The sequence below is a fragment of the Idiotropiscis lumnitzeri genome, chromosome 6, assembly GCF_059441095.1.
Source record: "Idiotropiscis lumnitzeri isolate Australia: NSW breed Sydney's pygmy pipehorse chromosome 6, RoL_Ilum_1.0, whole genome shotgun sequence".
NCBI classification, from domain to species: Eukaryota; Metazoa; Chordata; class Actinopteri; order Syngnathiformes; family Syngnathidae; genus Idiotropiscis; species Idiotropiscis lumnitzeri.
The window spans coordinates 14,790,975-14,804,775 of NC_142396.1; the positions used below are offsets into that span (position 1 = coordinate 14,790,975).

Below are 13,801 nucleotides of genomic sequence, written 5' to 3' on the forward strand. Positions count from 1 at the left end.
TATGCAGCGAGGATTAGCCAGAAAACGTTGTTACATTCCGCAATGGCGCACAAAAGTGCAAATTGATCGACTGATATCCATCGTAAATAATAAACACTTAAGAAAACACGAAAAGACTGCAGAGCACAGGCTCTCCTGGCAAAGAGTAGTTTAGTGCTCCTTAATTGAAAGTGATGCCCTTCTTTCCATCCCGGTAATCATGGGAAAAACCAAGCACTGCTTCAAGCCTTTTAACCGCTGATTAATCTTTGAAGCAAAGGCCAAAGACCACTTTACTGTGAAAGCACAACTTCTTGCTAGTTGGGTAATAATTCATCTTTTGAGATCAATGTCTACTTTGGACAGCTGACAATTAGGGATTTGCATTCTATTTGTGCTCTGTCCTCCCCTCTTAGTTTTTTTTAATGAAGGTCTTCCTCCCTTCTCACCTGTCAAAACAGCTCGCAAAGATGTGGGCCCCACTCCTGCTCGCGCTTTTCATCTTTGCCTGCCCTTTGCCTTCATCTCCTGGCCACTAACTGACATGATAATCCCACTCTTTCAATTCTTAACTCACTCACCTTGTTTTAAATAATAACCAATACCTCTCTAGAAGTCACAAGAATACTTTTTTTCCCATTCCTGCTTCCTTTTCATCCCAAAATATACAAAGTAAGAGAAAACTACTTAGCAGTGCTAACAGATTTATAGCACCTTGTGGCTTTGGGCTTCATGTTTCATCACGTGACAGTGCTTAAGCAGAGCAAAGCGCTTCATCTGCAGATGCCTTCAGTCTCACAACATTAATAAAGATCTGCAAATAAGTTAATCGAAAATCTCCGGCACCTGATAAAAGTTTCAAGTTTGTTCGCTCTGCCGTCCCCCTCCACTCTTTTCCTTTAGAAAACATTATGTTCCCCAAGCTATTTCCTGCCTCTTATTTCATCACTTTCCACACAAACACCTCCTCCCTGTCTAGCACGCATTTGTGTGGCGAGGGGAGGTGAATTTCTGGAGCTGTTAGTTTATTTTAGGATAAATAAAACCTCAATGTCAGAATTCCTCCCCTCAATACGTGCATGTCTGCCCTCTTGACACACACAGCTCGCCTGATCTTGGTAAGGCAAGTCTTTGCCATAAAAGGCAGCAGATGCCCGTTTCGTCTCACCACATCACAGCAGCCCACAAAAACAAGACCAGAACTCTGCACATGGGGAACGGACTGCCACAGCCTGTCTGGCACCAAAAGTGACAGGTCAAATCTTACAAGACAAGAAAACCTGGCTCAACCTGTATGCGAAGACCTTGTGCGCAAACTTTAGGCTGAGCATTTTGTAAAGAAAAGGTGGACAAAAGGGAGCAGGAAGCACGCATGCTGATTTTTATCAGCAATAAGGAAATAGGGTTTGTAAAGTCGGATGACATGCAGGTCATTGCAGACGGGGCTATGGGATGACTGACTTGGCAGCTGTTCAATTCCATCTGTTAGCCACTTTCTTGCCCCCCTTTCACTTTCACCAGCAGCAGCACGACCCCCATGTCCATGAGTCATCTTCATTCATTATTCGCCGCCAAAAGTGCCCAACTTACAGAATGTCTACATGTTGAAAATGGAAAATCGAATTATCGGTTTGGACTAAAAAACATTAGTTTCAATTGCAGTTCAATAGTTGGCGAAATCACGTTTTGAAGAAACACTACTGTGAGCAGCAAGTGCTTGTTTCTTTGTCGACACGTATTTGAGGTGCAAATAAAGATTTTGTTAATGCTCAGCTGGACACTTTAGTGGTGCAGAAAATGTACACTTGAACACTAGAGAATCGTTATAAGCACAAATGAAACTCAAATGAAGCACGATTAACTCATTTATGTCCAGACTACATGCACACTTCGACTTGTTTTTAAGGATGACAATTTACATCTATTTACAAATGATAAGGCTATTATTTATCTAATTTTAAGTATACTTTCAGATGAGTTCTTAAATATGCATTTTCTGGATTTATGGACTTTTTTTCACATGTTTCAGTTCAAATAACAGGCTGATGCGAGAAAGAACAGACCAACCTTAGTTATAACACTTTTGGCCCAATTACACTAAAAATGAGGGGTTCAAATACATCGTTAGATTTGAATGTGCTGACTGTGTCAAGCAAATACACACACAACCTTATTGCTTTAGTATCTTCTGCCCACATGAGTCCCCCCACACACACACCTCCACTTTTCAAAACCAACCCAGCCGGTCACGACAGCTGTGTTCTGCAAATTATGAGTTGCATCACAAGAGAGCTTGAAAAATGTCCACAGCAACAGAGTCCTAAAGAGTTTTAACGAGTTTCTATGGGCAAACATGAAGCAAATGTGCGTACAAACTACTGTGTGAAAATGCATGCTATGTGGGCAACGTTAAAGGAACACCTGGTTTAACTAACACTGAGAAAAAACCATACAACCACCCACATGTTTTGTGATGTGTGCATACATAGCGAAACTTTTATGAAGAATGCATCACAACAAAAAAGCTTGATGCAGCTGATAAATTAATGTTTCTTTGGAATTTAATTAACTTGCATATTTTGGTGAGATTTTACATTACATACTAATAAACATGACAAACACTACAGCCGCACAATATCGAATCAAATCATAATCCGTCTCGAAATGTATCAAATCGTTCCACTTGAAAATGTATTCTTCTTGAATCATATTGTATCCCAGTATCAAGATAAGTATAAAATTGTCTTTTACAGGATAAATACACACTTCCTACACACTTCCAGAGATAGATATAACATCACCAACTGACCCCTCACTCAGTGCTGTATATATTGTTATGGTGTTACTAATAATGCTAGAATAACAACAGTCACTTACAAAAAGTAAAAGAAAACCAATCAAATATTTGCAGGTAGTTGCTTCTTCCTCACTGTGGGCTTCACAGGGTTTATTTTCATGTTATCTCAACATTAGCGGGACATCAAATCAAGTGGGCAAATTATACTTTTATGAAATTAGAACAGTGTCTGCCATGAGGACCCATTTACTCCAAGACAGGCTCCGAGATCTATTTCAGGACCCAAATTGAACAGACAAAACTATGTTCTTTGGCCTGAAACAGCCACAAACCGTTTATACCAGCTTGGTCTCTGCAAAGCAAAACCACAGCAGCCATTATGAGGCTAAAAAGAGACCAAGCGGGCAAGTTCAAAAATTGTAAGTAAAGCTCTGCTGGTCTGTCAAAGCTACTCCAAAGTGAAGATTCACAAGCATCTTTTTCAAGGTGACCTCATGAGTTTTTGGTTCTGTCGGGACGAGATAAGCAGCAAGAGCAAACATAGAAAGCACAGCTGCCGCCACTTATTCAGGAGCAGCGCTGGGGGCGTCAGCAGTGCTGTAAATCATTACATGAGAATTGTAGCCAGGGAATAGGCCTAAATGTGCACATTGTTCCAATTCAACAACTTCTACTGTCCCAGCACCACTCTGCCTAACGCCTCTATCCCCTTGTCGTCCTGTGCTAAATCCCATTCAGTGACTCATGGGCCTGCAGAGTATGAAAGGGCCCCCCTGCTATTACTATAATTGCGCCTCATCAACATCACAACACCAATGTGTGATAGGAAGGGGGTGGCGTCGCCGTGAGATAAGATTGGAATTGTTATGAAGCACATGGGACAAAGAAGTTGTTTGCAGGAAGTTGAGCACAGACACTGACTAAGACAAATGATGACATCTGTCAAATTGTGGAAGCTCAAAGTCACCAGGGTTGACAAATGAATTTAAGTAAGCAGCAAAACATAACGAGTTCCCCTGGCTTTTTTGTGTTTAAGCATTTGCAACTGGATGTTTTTGTTTTAAATGTTCTGTAAAGTGCTTTGTTACAGCTGCAGCTGTTGTTGAAAGGGTTATATAAATATGTATTGTAATGCATCATCTTGAATGGCCCCCTGCCCCCAAAAATATAAATCCACAAAGGAGTTAATGGGTGAACAGAGAAGCTGTAAACGGGTCCAATGCAGCCCCAGATCATCATAAAATTCCAAACTAGGCAACCTTATAAACTGTGATTAAGTGTTTTAGTTTGGTCTACCCCAAAGATGGAATATCACTTAACAAATCCGAAACCGGAATTTAACCCTGGTGTGAAATGCTGAATGGTTACCAATATTTAAAAATGATTATTAGATTACCATAATTTTTGGACCATAAGGCGCACCCAAAACCTTTAATTTAGTCCAAAATCGACAGTGTAATGTGGTGTGGTAAGCCTTAAGGTTGGATGAATTTTGGCTTTTCAGTGAGATGTCTTTAAATCACACACGGTGAGTTAACCACACGCAAAAAACACTGTAACCATACAAGGTGGAAAGGATCAAGCGTGTTAGAAAGCTTAACACTAGCGCGGCAGCATTAGTTTAATGTTCTCTGAATCCTCCTCGCCCTTCCACAGTCTGAATAAAGTAATGACAATTTAAACCGCAGCCTCTGCAATTACAAAATCACATTTTCTCAAATCATGATTATTTTTTCAAATGCAAACCAATAGTTCAGCCCTAATGGTGAGTGCAGGTTTAAACCTAGCATAATAGCGCTAATATTGCGAAGAAACAGACAGTACAATTCGAATAAACAATTTCAAACACTGCTTCACAAAAATATTGTGATTTTATTTGTTTAAATTGACCCGTGCATTGATATTGAGCCTATTGGTCCATAAAATATGGGGGGTGCAACAGAAAATGTCCCTATGCACATTAAAGCCCGACAGCGCCACACCACTTAACGTCTCTTCTGAGTTCTAAAAAGGCATGGAATCTTCCACTGTATTGCTACTTACATCTTCACAGTCAACAGGTTTAGAGGTATGTGGCTTTCCGTCTCCGACTTGTCCCAGGGCTTAAAAAGGCAGGCATAAATTTGACTGATTTGGCTTCATGAACAAGGCAAGTTGTTCAATGAAGGAGACCATTCATTCTGTTTGTACACCTTCTTCACATGACACACAACCAGGCTAAATACACATGTGCAAACTGGGTTAAGAGTTGGAATTTGCTTTAGAGTATTTACAGAGATCAATAGGAGTGATTTGTCGTTTGTGTCACTTGGCATACAAAAACACTTAAGCATGGCGATCTGGGTCAAACATTCTTCTTAGGTCTTCTCGGTCTAACTTCAGCCTATGAAATAATTCATTGACCCACCAATTGTCGCACATAAAATGTAGGTCAATTGGAAAAATGTAACTCCTAGTGTGTATCACGTTGACTGAAACCGCGATAAAATGCTTGATAAATTATCTCCGCAGAGCACCGTCACAACTTTAATGTCAGTTTTGTATTTACATGGCCAGCTTTTGAAGCAGGGCTATTCAAAAGTAAAACGTGACTCATTGTCTCGCATATTTTTTAGAACACTTCAACCACGCCGCTTTCATATGAATTCGTTTCTGAGCTAATTGAACCTCGCAAAAAGTAAAAAATTATATCAAAATGTTAAGGGCATTGGAGTCAATGACAATATGACTACACTGTGTTACGTTTCTTGCCCTGTCTTGTTTGCTGGAAAATGAGTGCAGCGAGTTGAAGACTTCAAGTCCCGAATAAGCAGCTGCTCGTTGAGTTACGCACTAATACCTGTGTAGTTACACACATGTATGTGTCTTAACACAGATAACATACACTTACATTGATATTGAAACAACGTTCGGCGCCTTTATTTACAAATTCAACTACGAACGACACGTCGTTAGTTAAGTGCGGTGAACACAGCAGATTCTACATGAGACGGAAAAAACATACCTTAAAACTTTTCCGACCGCTTGAAGCACCATCTTGCAACTTAGTCCGTTTTTAGAGTTTCTCTGGGAGTGCATGTCCGTCTTATCCCCAGAGAAAGAACAAAATTCGCCAACCATATCTCATATCGGGAAGAACCTGTCCGGACAGCACACACTTGGAGTCTGGAGTTCATTGAACGTCTCTGAATGCAACTCTGCAAACTCCAAACGGTAGCGGCAAAGCCCGCCTCCTCGTATGACCTTCGTCCAATCACAGAAGAGCAAAGTGTCGGGAGGCGGTAGCAAGGCAGCAAACTGGGATTCCAATCAAATAAAAAAACAAAAGTGTCGCTGCATTTAATTTACGATTGTGTTAACAGTCTTGTTGCAAGCCAATTACAATCCCGCAGTTCCATCTATTACATTACTACTGTTGCAATGTAGATCTTTACCACATTTTTTTTGTTTTCACTTCAAGCAACTCATATAAACTCAGACATCGCAATGAAATATGCATGCATGTGATATTGGGCTACACGTGTTATGATTGCACATGGTAACTCCTACTTCACTGTGCCAGTGACTTTCACGGGGCTAATGTCCCGCTAAGCTCCTAAAATAACAGTAAGACAATCCTGTAGTGAGCAAGGATATAAATAACATGTTTAAAAAAGCAATGTTCATAATAAACCGTTTGTATGTGTCACCTTTGGTGGTGTGAGAACTTGAGCTAACTAATGTGCGTGAGGGGACTGAGCTGACATTCCACCTGTTTTTTATGTTCACCTGGAATCCCACAGTGGCAGGATGATAGCAGACAGGCGTGTTCGAGCATATCAACGCTGAAGAACCAGCGAGATAATCAAACAGCCTAGATGAGAGCAAATGGTGAAGACTTGAATATTTGCATCTTACGCAAATTTTGAATGGTTTGTAAACGAGGCCATTCGTAAGACAAGGTTACACTGAGCTAAATTAAAGAGGCAAACCATACTCAGGGGAAAAAAAAAGAAAACTTGAATCTAATTTTAAACTGGAATTACATCGTGATATTCGTGTCCCTATGATCAAAGCTTTGAAACAGATATCCCGCCCTTGCACATTTCTATCGCCGTTTTGGATGTTTTTACTACCTAACTCTCATAGCATCCCATTCTTTGCAAACATTGTTTTTGTGCCATCGTTTTTGTCGTCTTGTGAGGCAAAATTTGCGGTTCAATGTCACAGCTGCAAGAGGATGTCAGGGAAAAGTAGATCCGTGCATTTTGAACATCTGACAGAACACTTCAAACACTTTGGTCAAGTCTTGTCTTGACAACGAAAACTCACACTTGGTCTCATGATTTCCTTATCAAAGAGCCATATTTAGTCCGTCACTGTTTCGTTCTCGTCCCAAAAAGGAAAATCAACAAAATTATGTTGTTATAGTTGCCCAAACAACACTGATGCAGGCATGCGAGGGAAACTGTCAGTGTGACGGGACGAACAACAGTGATGCACCTATTGAGCTTGGAGGGTCTGGGGAGGAGTGCCTTGCTGCACACAAGCTTCTCTCCAACAACTGGTTGCCATCGTAATATTTGACTACAACAGGACTCAGGCTCCAAAGGCCAAGTCTTTACAGATGAGTTCCGAATGCCCCATTGTTGATCACGCCCAATTCATATTAAGAATGTGGTTCTGCTATCTGCATAAATCAGGATGTGGTTATCGGCATGGGATTGTTTATATATTCAACGTAACTTTATTTATAGCGCACTTTAACATGCAACACATCTACCTGTTTTGACAAGTAAGCATTCGTATGATGTTACGTAAAAACTTTGGGGACACTTCAGAAATTGCGAAGTACGCTATAATTAAAAAATTAAACAAATCTATCCATCGATCTATATATCTATATCTATATATATAGATATCTCTATATATATATATATTAGTGCTGTCAAGTGATTAATTTTTTTCACTAATTAATCACAAAAAACTCCATGATTAATTGTAATCACATTTTTCAACTACTATTTTTTGCGAAGCTTATAACAGATATTTACTTGAATAATATCTTGGGATTGATGCAAAATCACCAAATATGAAGTATATTTAATTCAAAGACTGTTCTCATAGCTTTCTTGGATTCTTGAATGCGATCTAAATGGAGACATCTTTACAGACATTTATTTTCAGAACATTTCTCAAAACTGCCCACAAGTGCCACACTCCAGCAGTGTTGGTTTGCAAGGCCCAGTGGTAACTTAAACACGGTGTTTTGTTCTGAGATGTGCTAAAGACAACTAATATGGCACAAACTTTGCAAAGTATGCAAAATTTTTTAAGTAAATCAAACTGAGTTAACGGAGTTAAAATATTTAACGGAGTTAAAATTTTTGGGATTAATCACCCGAGTTAACTCTTTAATTTTGACAGCCCTAATATATATATATATATATATATTATAGTGGTCATTTTATGTGGGCTGCGAAGGCAAATAAGGTTTATTGCTAGAATATAAAAATTGTCGTTACTTTTAAACAACAGTCACAAGTTGGTTTTGACAACCTCCCCTTTGAAATAGATTGATAGCTGAATGAATAGTTTTTTTTTTATTTTTCTGGCTTCTGATTTCAGAGGTAATTATCCATCAATTTGTTCTGCATATGGTGTGTCCATAATGACTATCAGACATTCACATTACAGTGTGGCCTGTGGCAAAATTTACTTTTACATCCCTGGTTTTCATCATCAGAGACATAAACATTTAACACTAATGCTACTTTTGTTGCGGTAAAAAAAATAAAAAATAAATAAAAATTGAAATAAATACATTTGAAATGTGTTGTACTATTCTTCATAATCCTTCACAGTTATGTTTTCTAAGTGCACCTTTCCTGTGTTCAAGGTTTTACTCTAAAAAGGTAATATGCAGCCACACCTGTACCGTGTCAGGTTTTGTTGGCTGCAAGCTAAAAGTGGAAGTGCGGACATGAATGGTGTCAAAGAACTACACAAGTTAGACTCCTCGGCAAAGTCTTACACAACATCTGACGTGGATGGAAACTAGCGGCCACATTCCATTGTCAGGCAAAAACCTTTTTTCTTCGCCCATGTCACACAAATGCTTTCTTTTCCCCAGTCCAGACGAGACATGACATCACACTCTCGTCACCTACACTAACCAGACCAGATGTTACTTTATATTGCGTTATGTATACCTGCTCCCTCACATGCACCCTGAAATAGAACGAGCATGTGTGCTTCAAGGAATGACTGGAAAAAGCAGATACTTAGAAAACAGTGTAATTGGTGAGAAAAAATAATGGAATACAAATTATAGTCCGAAAATGGAAGAATAAATAATTTTAATTACATAAAGAAAGAACATTTGTGACTGACTCATAATAAAGGGTAAAAAGAACATTTCATTGTTTAAACACGGTGTAATAGAAATTTCCCAGAAAACCAATGCACTGCTTAAACCAAGAACCACAGCAAAAAAGCTGCTCATGCAAATGTTGAGATTTACAACAGATGAAAGCACGAGGCTGACAGTTAAAGAGATAATGCATGTGAAACACCAAAATAACTGCTGTGATAAATTACAGTAAAAAGAAAACAAGCCGCAGTGGAAAATATTGTAAGCAATTAAAATCATTATGGCATTGACGTCATAAGACCACAGTTAAGAGGTGTGTGTTGAAATGAATATGCCGTCTTGGAATGTTAACAACTCAACAACAAACCTTTTGGCAATCCAGTGAGACAGGAAAGAAAGATTGACGTATGACACTTGAGCAACTAAAAAGTTAATGACATGAAAACAATAATGAATAAACATCACCACTACTTTACATGAGCGGGACACTGGTTGCCTGCAGCAGTCTGTTCTCAGCATGAAGAGACGACGGGCTGGTTTGACAGGTTCAAAGTGGTCAGTCCACTTGTTGGAAAAAAGGCAACATTGGACTCAGGCCATCAGTTGCAACAGCTCTGCCTTGGAACATGATGATATATCAGCAGCTGCCATCTCGAGCCAATCACCATCATCATGAGCATTTACAAAGCCCATCCCTCCACTTAGGGCATGATTAAATGATGTGTCAAAATATATCAAATTGCAAATTAATTAGACCAATATTTTAATAATCGAGTAATTCTTCAGAGCCATTGTTTAACTTAAAATTGTCCATATCCTCATATTTCAGGCTTTCAACAGTAATTCTCTGTAGTGCTTCATGAAAATAGAGTGATGATCTTTTATCCATCCATCCATTATCTGCCGCTTATCCGGGGTCGGATAACGGGGGTAGCAACTTCAGCAGGGAAGCCCAGACTTCCCTCTCTCCAGCTATGACTTCTAACTCTTCCGGCGGGATGCCCGGGCGTTTCCAGGCCTGCCGGGAGACAGTCTCTCCAGCATGTCCTGGGTCGTCCTTGGGGCCTCCTGCCGATGGGACATGCTTAGAACACCTCACCAGGGAGGCGTACACCTTCCGAGGACTCCAAAAAGGGTGGTACTCTGAACTGCTGGTGCACAACAATCAGAAACCATCCCCCTACCCAAAGGGCGGAGGGAGGTAACCCTGTCGTCCACCGCGGTAAACCGCAAAGTACAGGCGCTAAGATGTGGGGCAATAAGTACAAACACACTTGCTCGGCAACCCTCACTTTGGGCAACTCCAGAGTGGAAGAGTGTCCAACCCCGCACGAGAGGACTGGTATAAGAGCCCAAGCGGTGTGTGGGGGTGAGTCCGGCTATATCTAGTAAGACTTTCTTTGCCTTGCACAGCAGCTCGGACTCTTTTCATGCCAGAGAGGTGACATTCCATGTCCCAAGAAGTAGTTTCTATAGCCAGGGATCGGAGCGCCAAGGTCACTGCCTCTTACCACCTCCCGGCTCACGGGAGACTCCACCCCTTTGGCCCCTCCCACAGGTGGTGAGCCCATGGTTGTCTTTTAGTGTTATCAAAATAAAGTATTTGCACACATCTGCTTTCCTAGTAACCATAACTGAATCAGCTTCAATAAAGTAGGTGAGTACAACAATCCCGCTTGAGTGATATTTCTTAATTGATTTTTTTTTTTTTTTCTTAACGAAACAATACTAAGTAAACAATTTAAAAAAAGTAAAATTTCATCAAATTGTTTGATTTATCGATGAAATATCAATAGACTAATCGTTTCTAAAAACATGTGGCAGTGACAGCCCTAAACGACACGATAAATAGGGATAAAAACTGCATACACTTAAATAGAATATAAAGTCTTTATTGTCCCTGTAGAAGTACAACATCCACTCTTTTAAAGCTTAATAGTCTACAGGACATTGAATAGGTAATTCCAATTGTAAACTTTTGAATATGACAATGTTTGCGTTTCCAAGTAAAACTACAGAAGAGGGTTTTCAGAAAGTCAGGCATGATTCTTGTAGAGTAAAAAATATGTTCTGCATTAATCTGCTTGTTAATGCAGTATATAAGTGTATGGTGACTTTCTGAACACACTGTAGAAAACGGCCTTCTTGGAGCAAGAGAGCGCAACAGGTGTGTGCAGGTGCAAGTACTTTATAACCAAAATTGTTCGTTTGTAATGCTTGAGATACAGCGTTGAAAACACTTCTCCAGCAAAGTGCGTATTTACTACAACACTGCTACAGCCAGCAGAAATACACTTCTATTCAAACAATGGCTACTCACAATATGCTTGAGGAGACTCCGAAGGACAAGAAGCTGTTAGTTGTTTTTAGAAAAGTGACATCACCCCCATGTCTGGTATGGCATTTGTAAGCTTTTTCAATCATTTTTGCACATTCGTTTCAACAGAAATTATTTTAACAAAGGTGCCAAGATGTGAAACATCTCAAAAATGCTCAGAAAAATACTACATTCTACATAACACGTCATTTCCATTTAAATGTATGCAGCAATTTTGTGAAATCCTGCTCAGTAACAACAACAAAAACAACCAAAGACAAACGACTTCTTTGTAAGCATAGATGAAAAAATCTTATTTCAGCCAAAGCATGCTTTCCCTCGGGTCTGCATTCTGGGTGTGTACAGTGTGTTTGGGCAAGGTCTAGGCAAGGCCAGAGAAAACAGTGCACACTGAAGGTCTTTTAGAGCCTCTACATTTCTAAAGGCCTGTAGATAGGTCAACGAGGGCATGGATTAAGTTTTGCCAGCAAACCTAGTCACCAGGAGTTTGTTACAAAGTATAAAAAAATGTATATTAGCAGTGCTTTGCTGTTACATGATAATCTAAGTCAAATCATTGCATTCCCAAATAAATAATAATGAAGGGTTCTATAATAGTAAAACAACTGAGGATCAATTGTGTTCAATGTTCTATTTCCCACCTTTGGAGTAAAATGTGTGTACTGTACTACACTTCAAATGGAATACAAAGTATTCTTGCTCTTCATAGAGGACAGGCACAATTTAATTCTGAGGGGATAATTACAAGGAGCAGTAGAGTCAAAGTATTTGCCCGTTAATGAACTACTGAAAAAGAACCATACCAACACATTTGCCCCTCCGCTCCAGGCACTAAACAGAACACAAACCAGCACTGAGCTATAATTAGGCATTAGTTGGGAACAATGATTGACAACAGAGTTTTCCTTTCACCAAATTAAAGCAGTACTGAATCCCTTGACCTTTGGGGCCTCAACGTCTGTTTGTCTTTGCTTGTGCACTGTTTTGTCACTGACTTCATTTCTCGGCTCTGCATTCCTGTAGGCAGGGAAGGGCTGCACGCTGAGACATGCCACGGCTACCCTGATCATACAGCGTGGCTAAACTAAAAGATGAGAGAGGGAGTACACAGCGCTAACAGCAAAATGTCTTGTATGTAAGCAGTATGGTTTATCCTGTTTTACAGGTATAGAGGAAAATCACTAAAATGGAAGTCAAAATTAACTTGAACAATGAACACTAAAATGTTTCCAATTAGTTTGGATTTTGAGAAATTTGACAAAATGTTTTTGGCATCAGCTTTAGTCACACAGCAGCACACCAGGCTGTCTGCACTCGTTTATGACCGAAGAGGGAGATTTAGCAAAATGAGGAGACAGGAGAGGAGAAATAGCTCATGTGTCCTCAAGTCCAAAACTCAGTATCTCGATGGACCTCACATAGATTACACCCTGTCATATGAGTACGAATAGGGCAGAGTGAAGAAAAGGATATACCTAGAGATGGGTGAAAAATTAAACAGGAAAGGAAAAAGGAAGAGAGAAAAAGGAAATAGTTTAACTCTTCCAGTATACGACTTGACTGAAGAGGAGATAAGGAAAGTGAAACATGGAGTAGATAAAATAACAATAAAAGAGTGTCATGACAAAGTGCAGAGGGATGAGGAGAAGTTATGGAAGTTGCTCAATGTGGAAGTTGTCTCAGCATGCCCTGGACACAGACACACACCCCTCCTTCCTTTCCACATTCCTTAACCGGGCGAGTCTCAGTGTATCCCACAATTCCCCACCTGGCCAGTCTAACACTTATCTGTCAAGTTGAAAAGATAAACACAGGCTGTCACGTAACAAACACAGTTAGCGGTCAAGTTGTGCGAGAGGTGGTGAACTCTGGAACATAAAACGGCATTCTGTTGCTTACCAGATGTTTACAGGTGAGCCAATATATCCTCTGCAGGTCAAACAAGGGTGATAATGAGTTTTTCTCTCTGGCCGGGGGCAGCATGTCAACTGCAAAGTGCAGTACAGTCATGGAATGGTCATATGATACAGACATAAGAAAGGCCAAAAGAAAAGTAAATGGCTGTTTGACTGCATGCATGTACCCTAAAATTGACTTGAGAGCAGTGCAGGGTGTATCGTGCCCAAAAATCAGTTGGGATAGACATGGTTCATAATTAAAGACAATCAGGTTGTTTTTCCCACACTTTTGCCCCATCCTGACTAAGGACATCAAACGGCCGACTGTCTTATAATTTTGTCCTAGAAGATGAATACTTATGTCTCAGGTGTGTTACGAGTGGCTTTCTCCCGCTTATAGAGCTCAAAACTCATTATTCGTGTGTGTACCAGGCCTT

The 13,801-nt window shown here is 40.0% G+C and overlaps 1 protein-coding gene across 4 annotated transcripts in view; it reads right to left on the bottom strand.

Moving 5' to 3' along the window:
• Window positions 1-13,801, bottom strand: part of mob2a (MOB kinase activator 2a) — a 59,459-nt gene that overhangs the window by 9,256 nt on the left and 36,402 nt on the right. The window contains exon 1 of one of the 4 annotated variants that reach the window (XM_088299276.1): window positions 5,781-5,958. The exons of the other annotated variants lie outside the window; for them this stretch is intronic. Within the exon in view, the coding sequence (XP_088155402.1) occupies window positions 5,781-5,896 (116 nt within the window). The 5' untranslated portion in view covers window positions 5,897-5,958. Of the gene's footprint in view, window positions 1-5,780; window positions 5,959-13,801 lie in introns of those variants that run through there. 4 annotated transcript variants of the gene reach the window in all.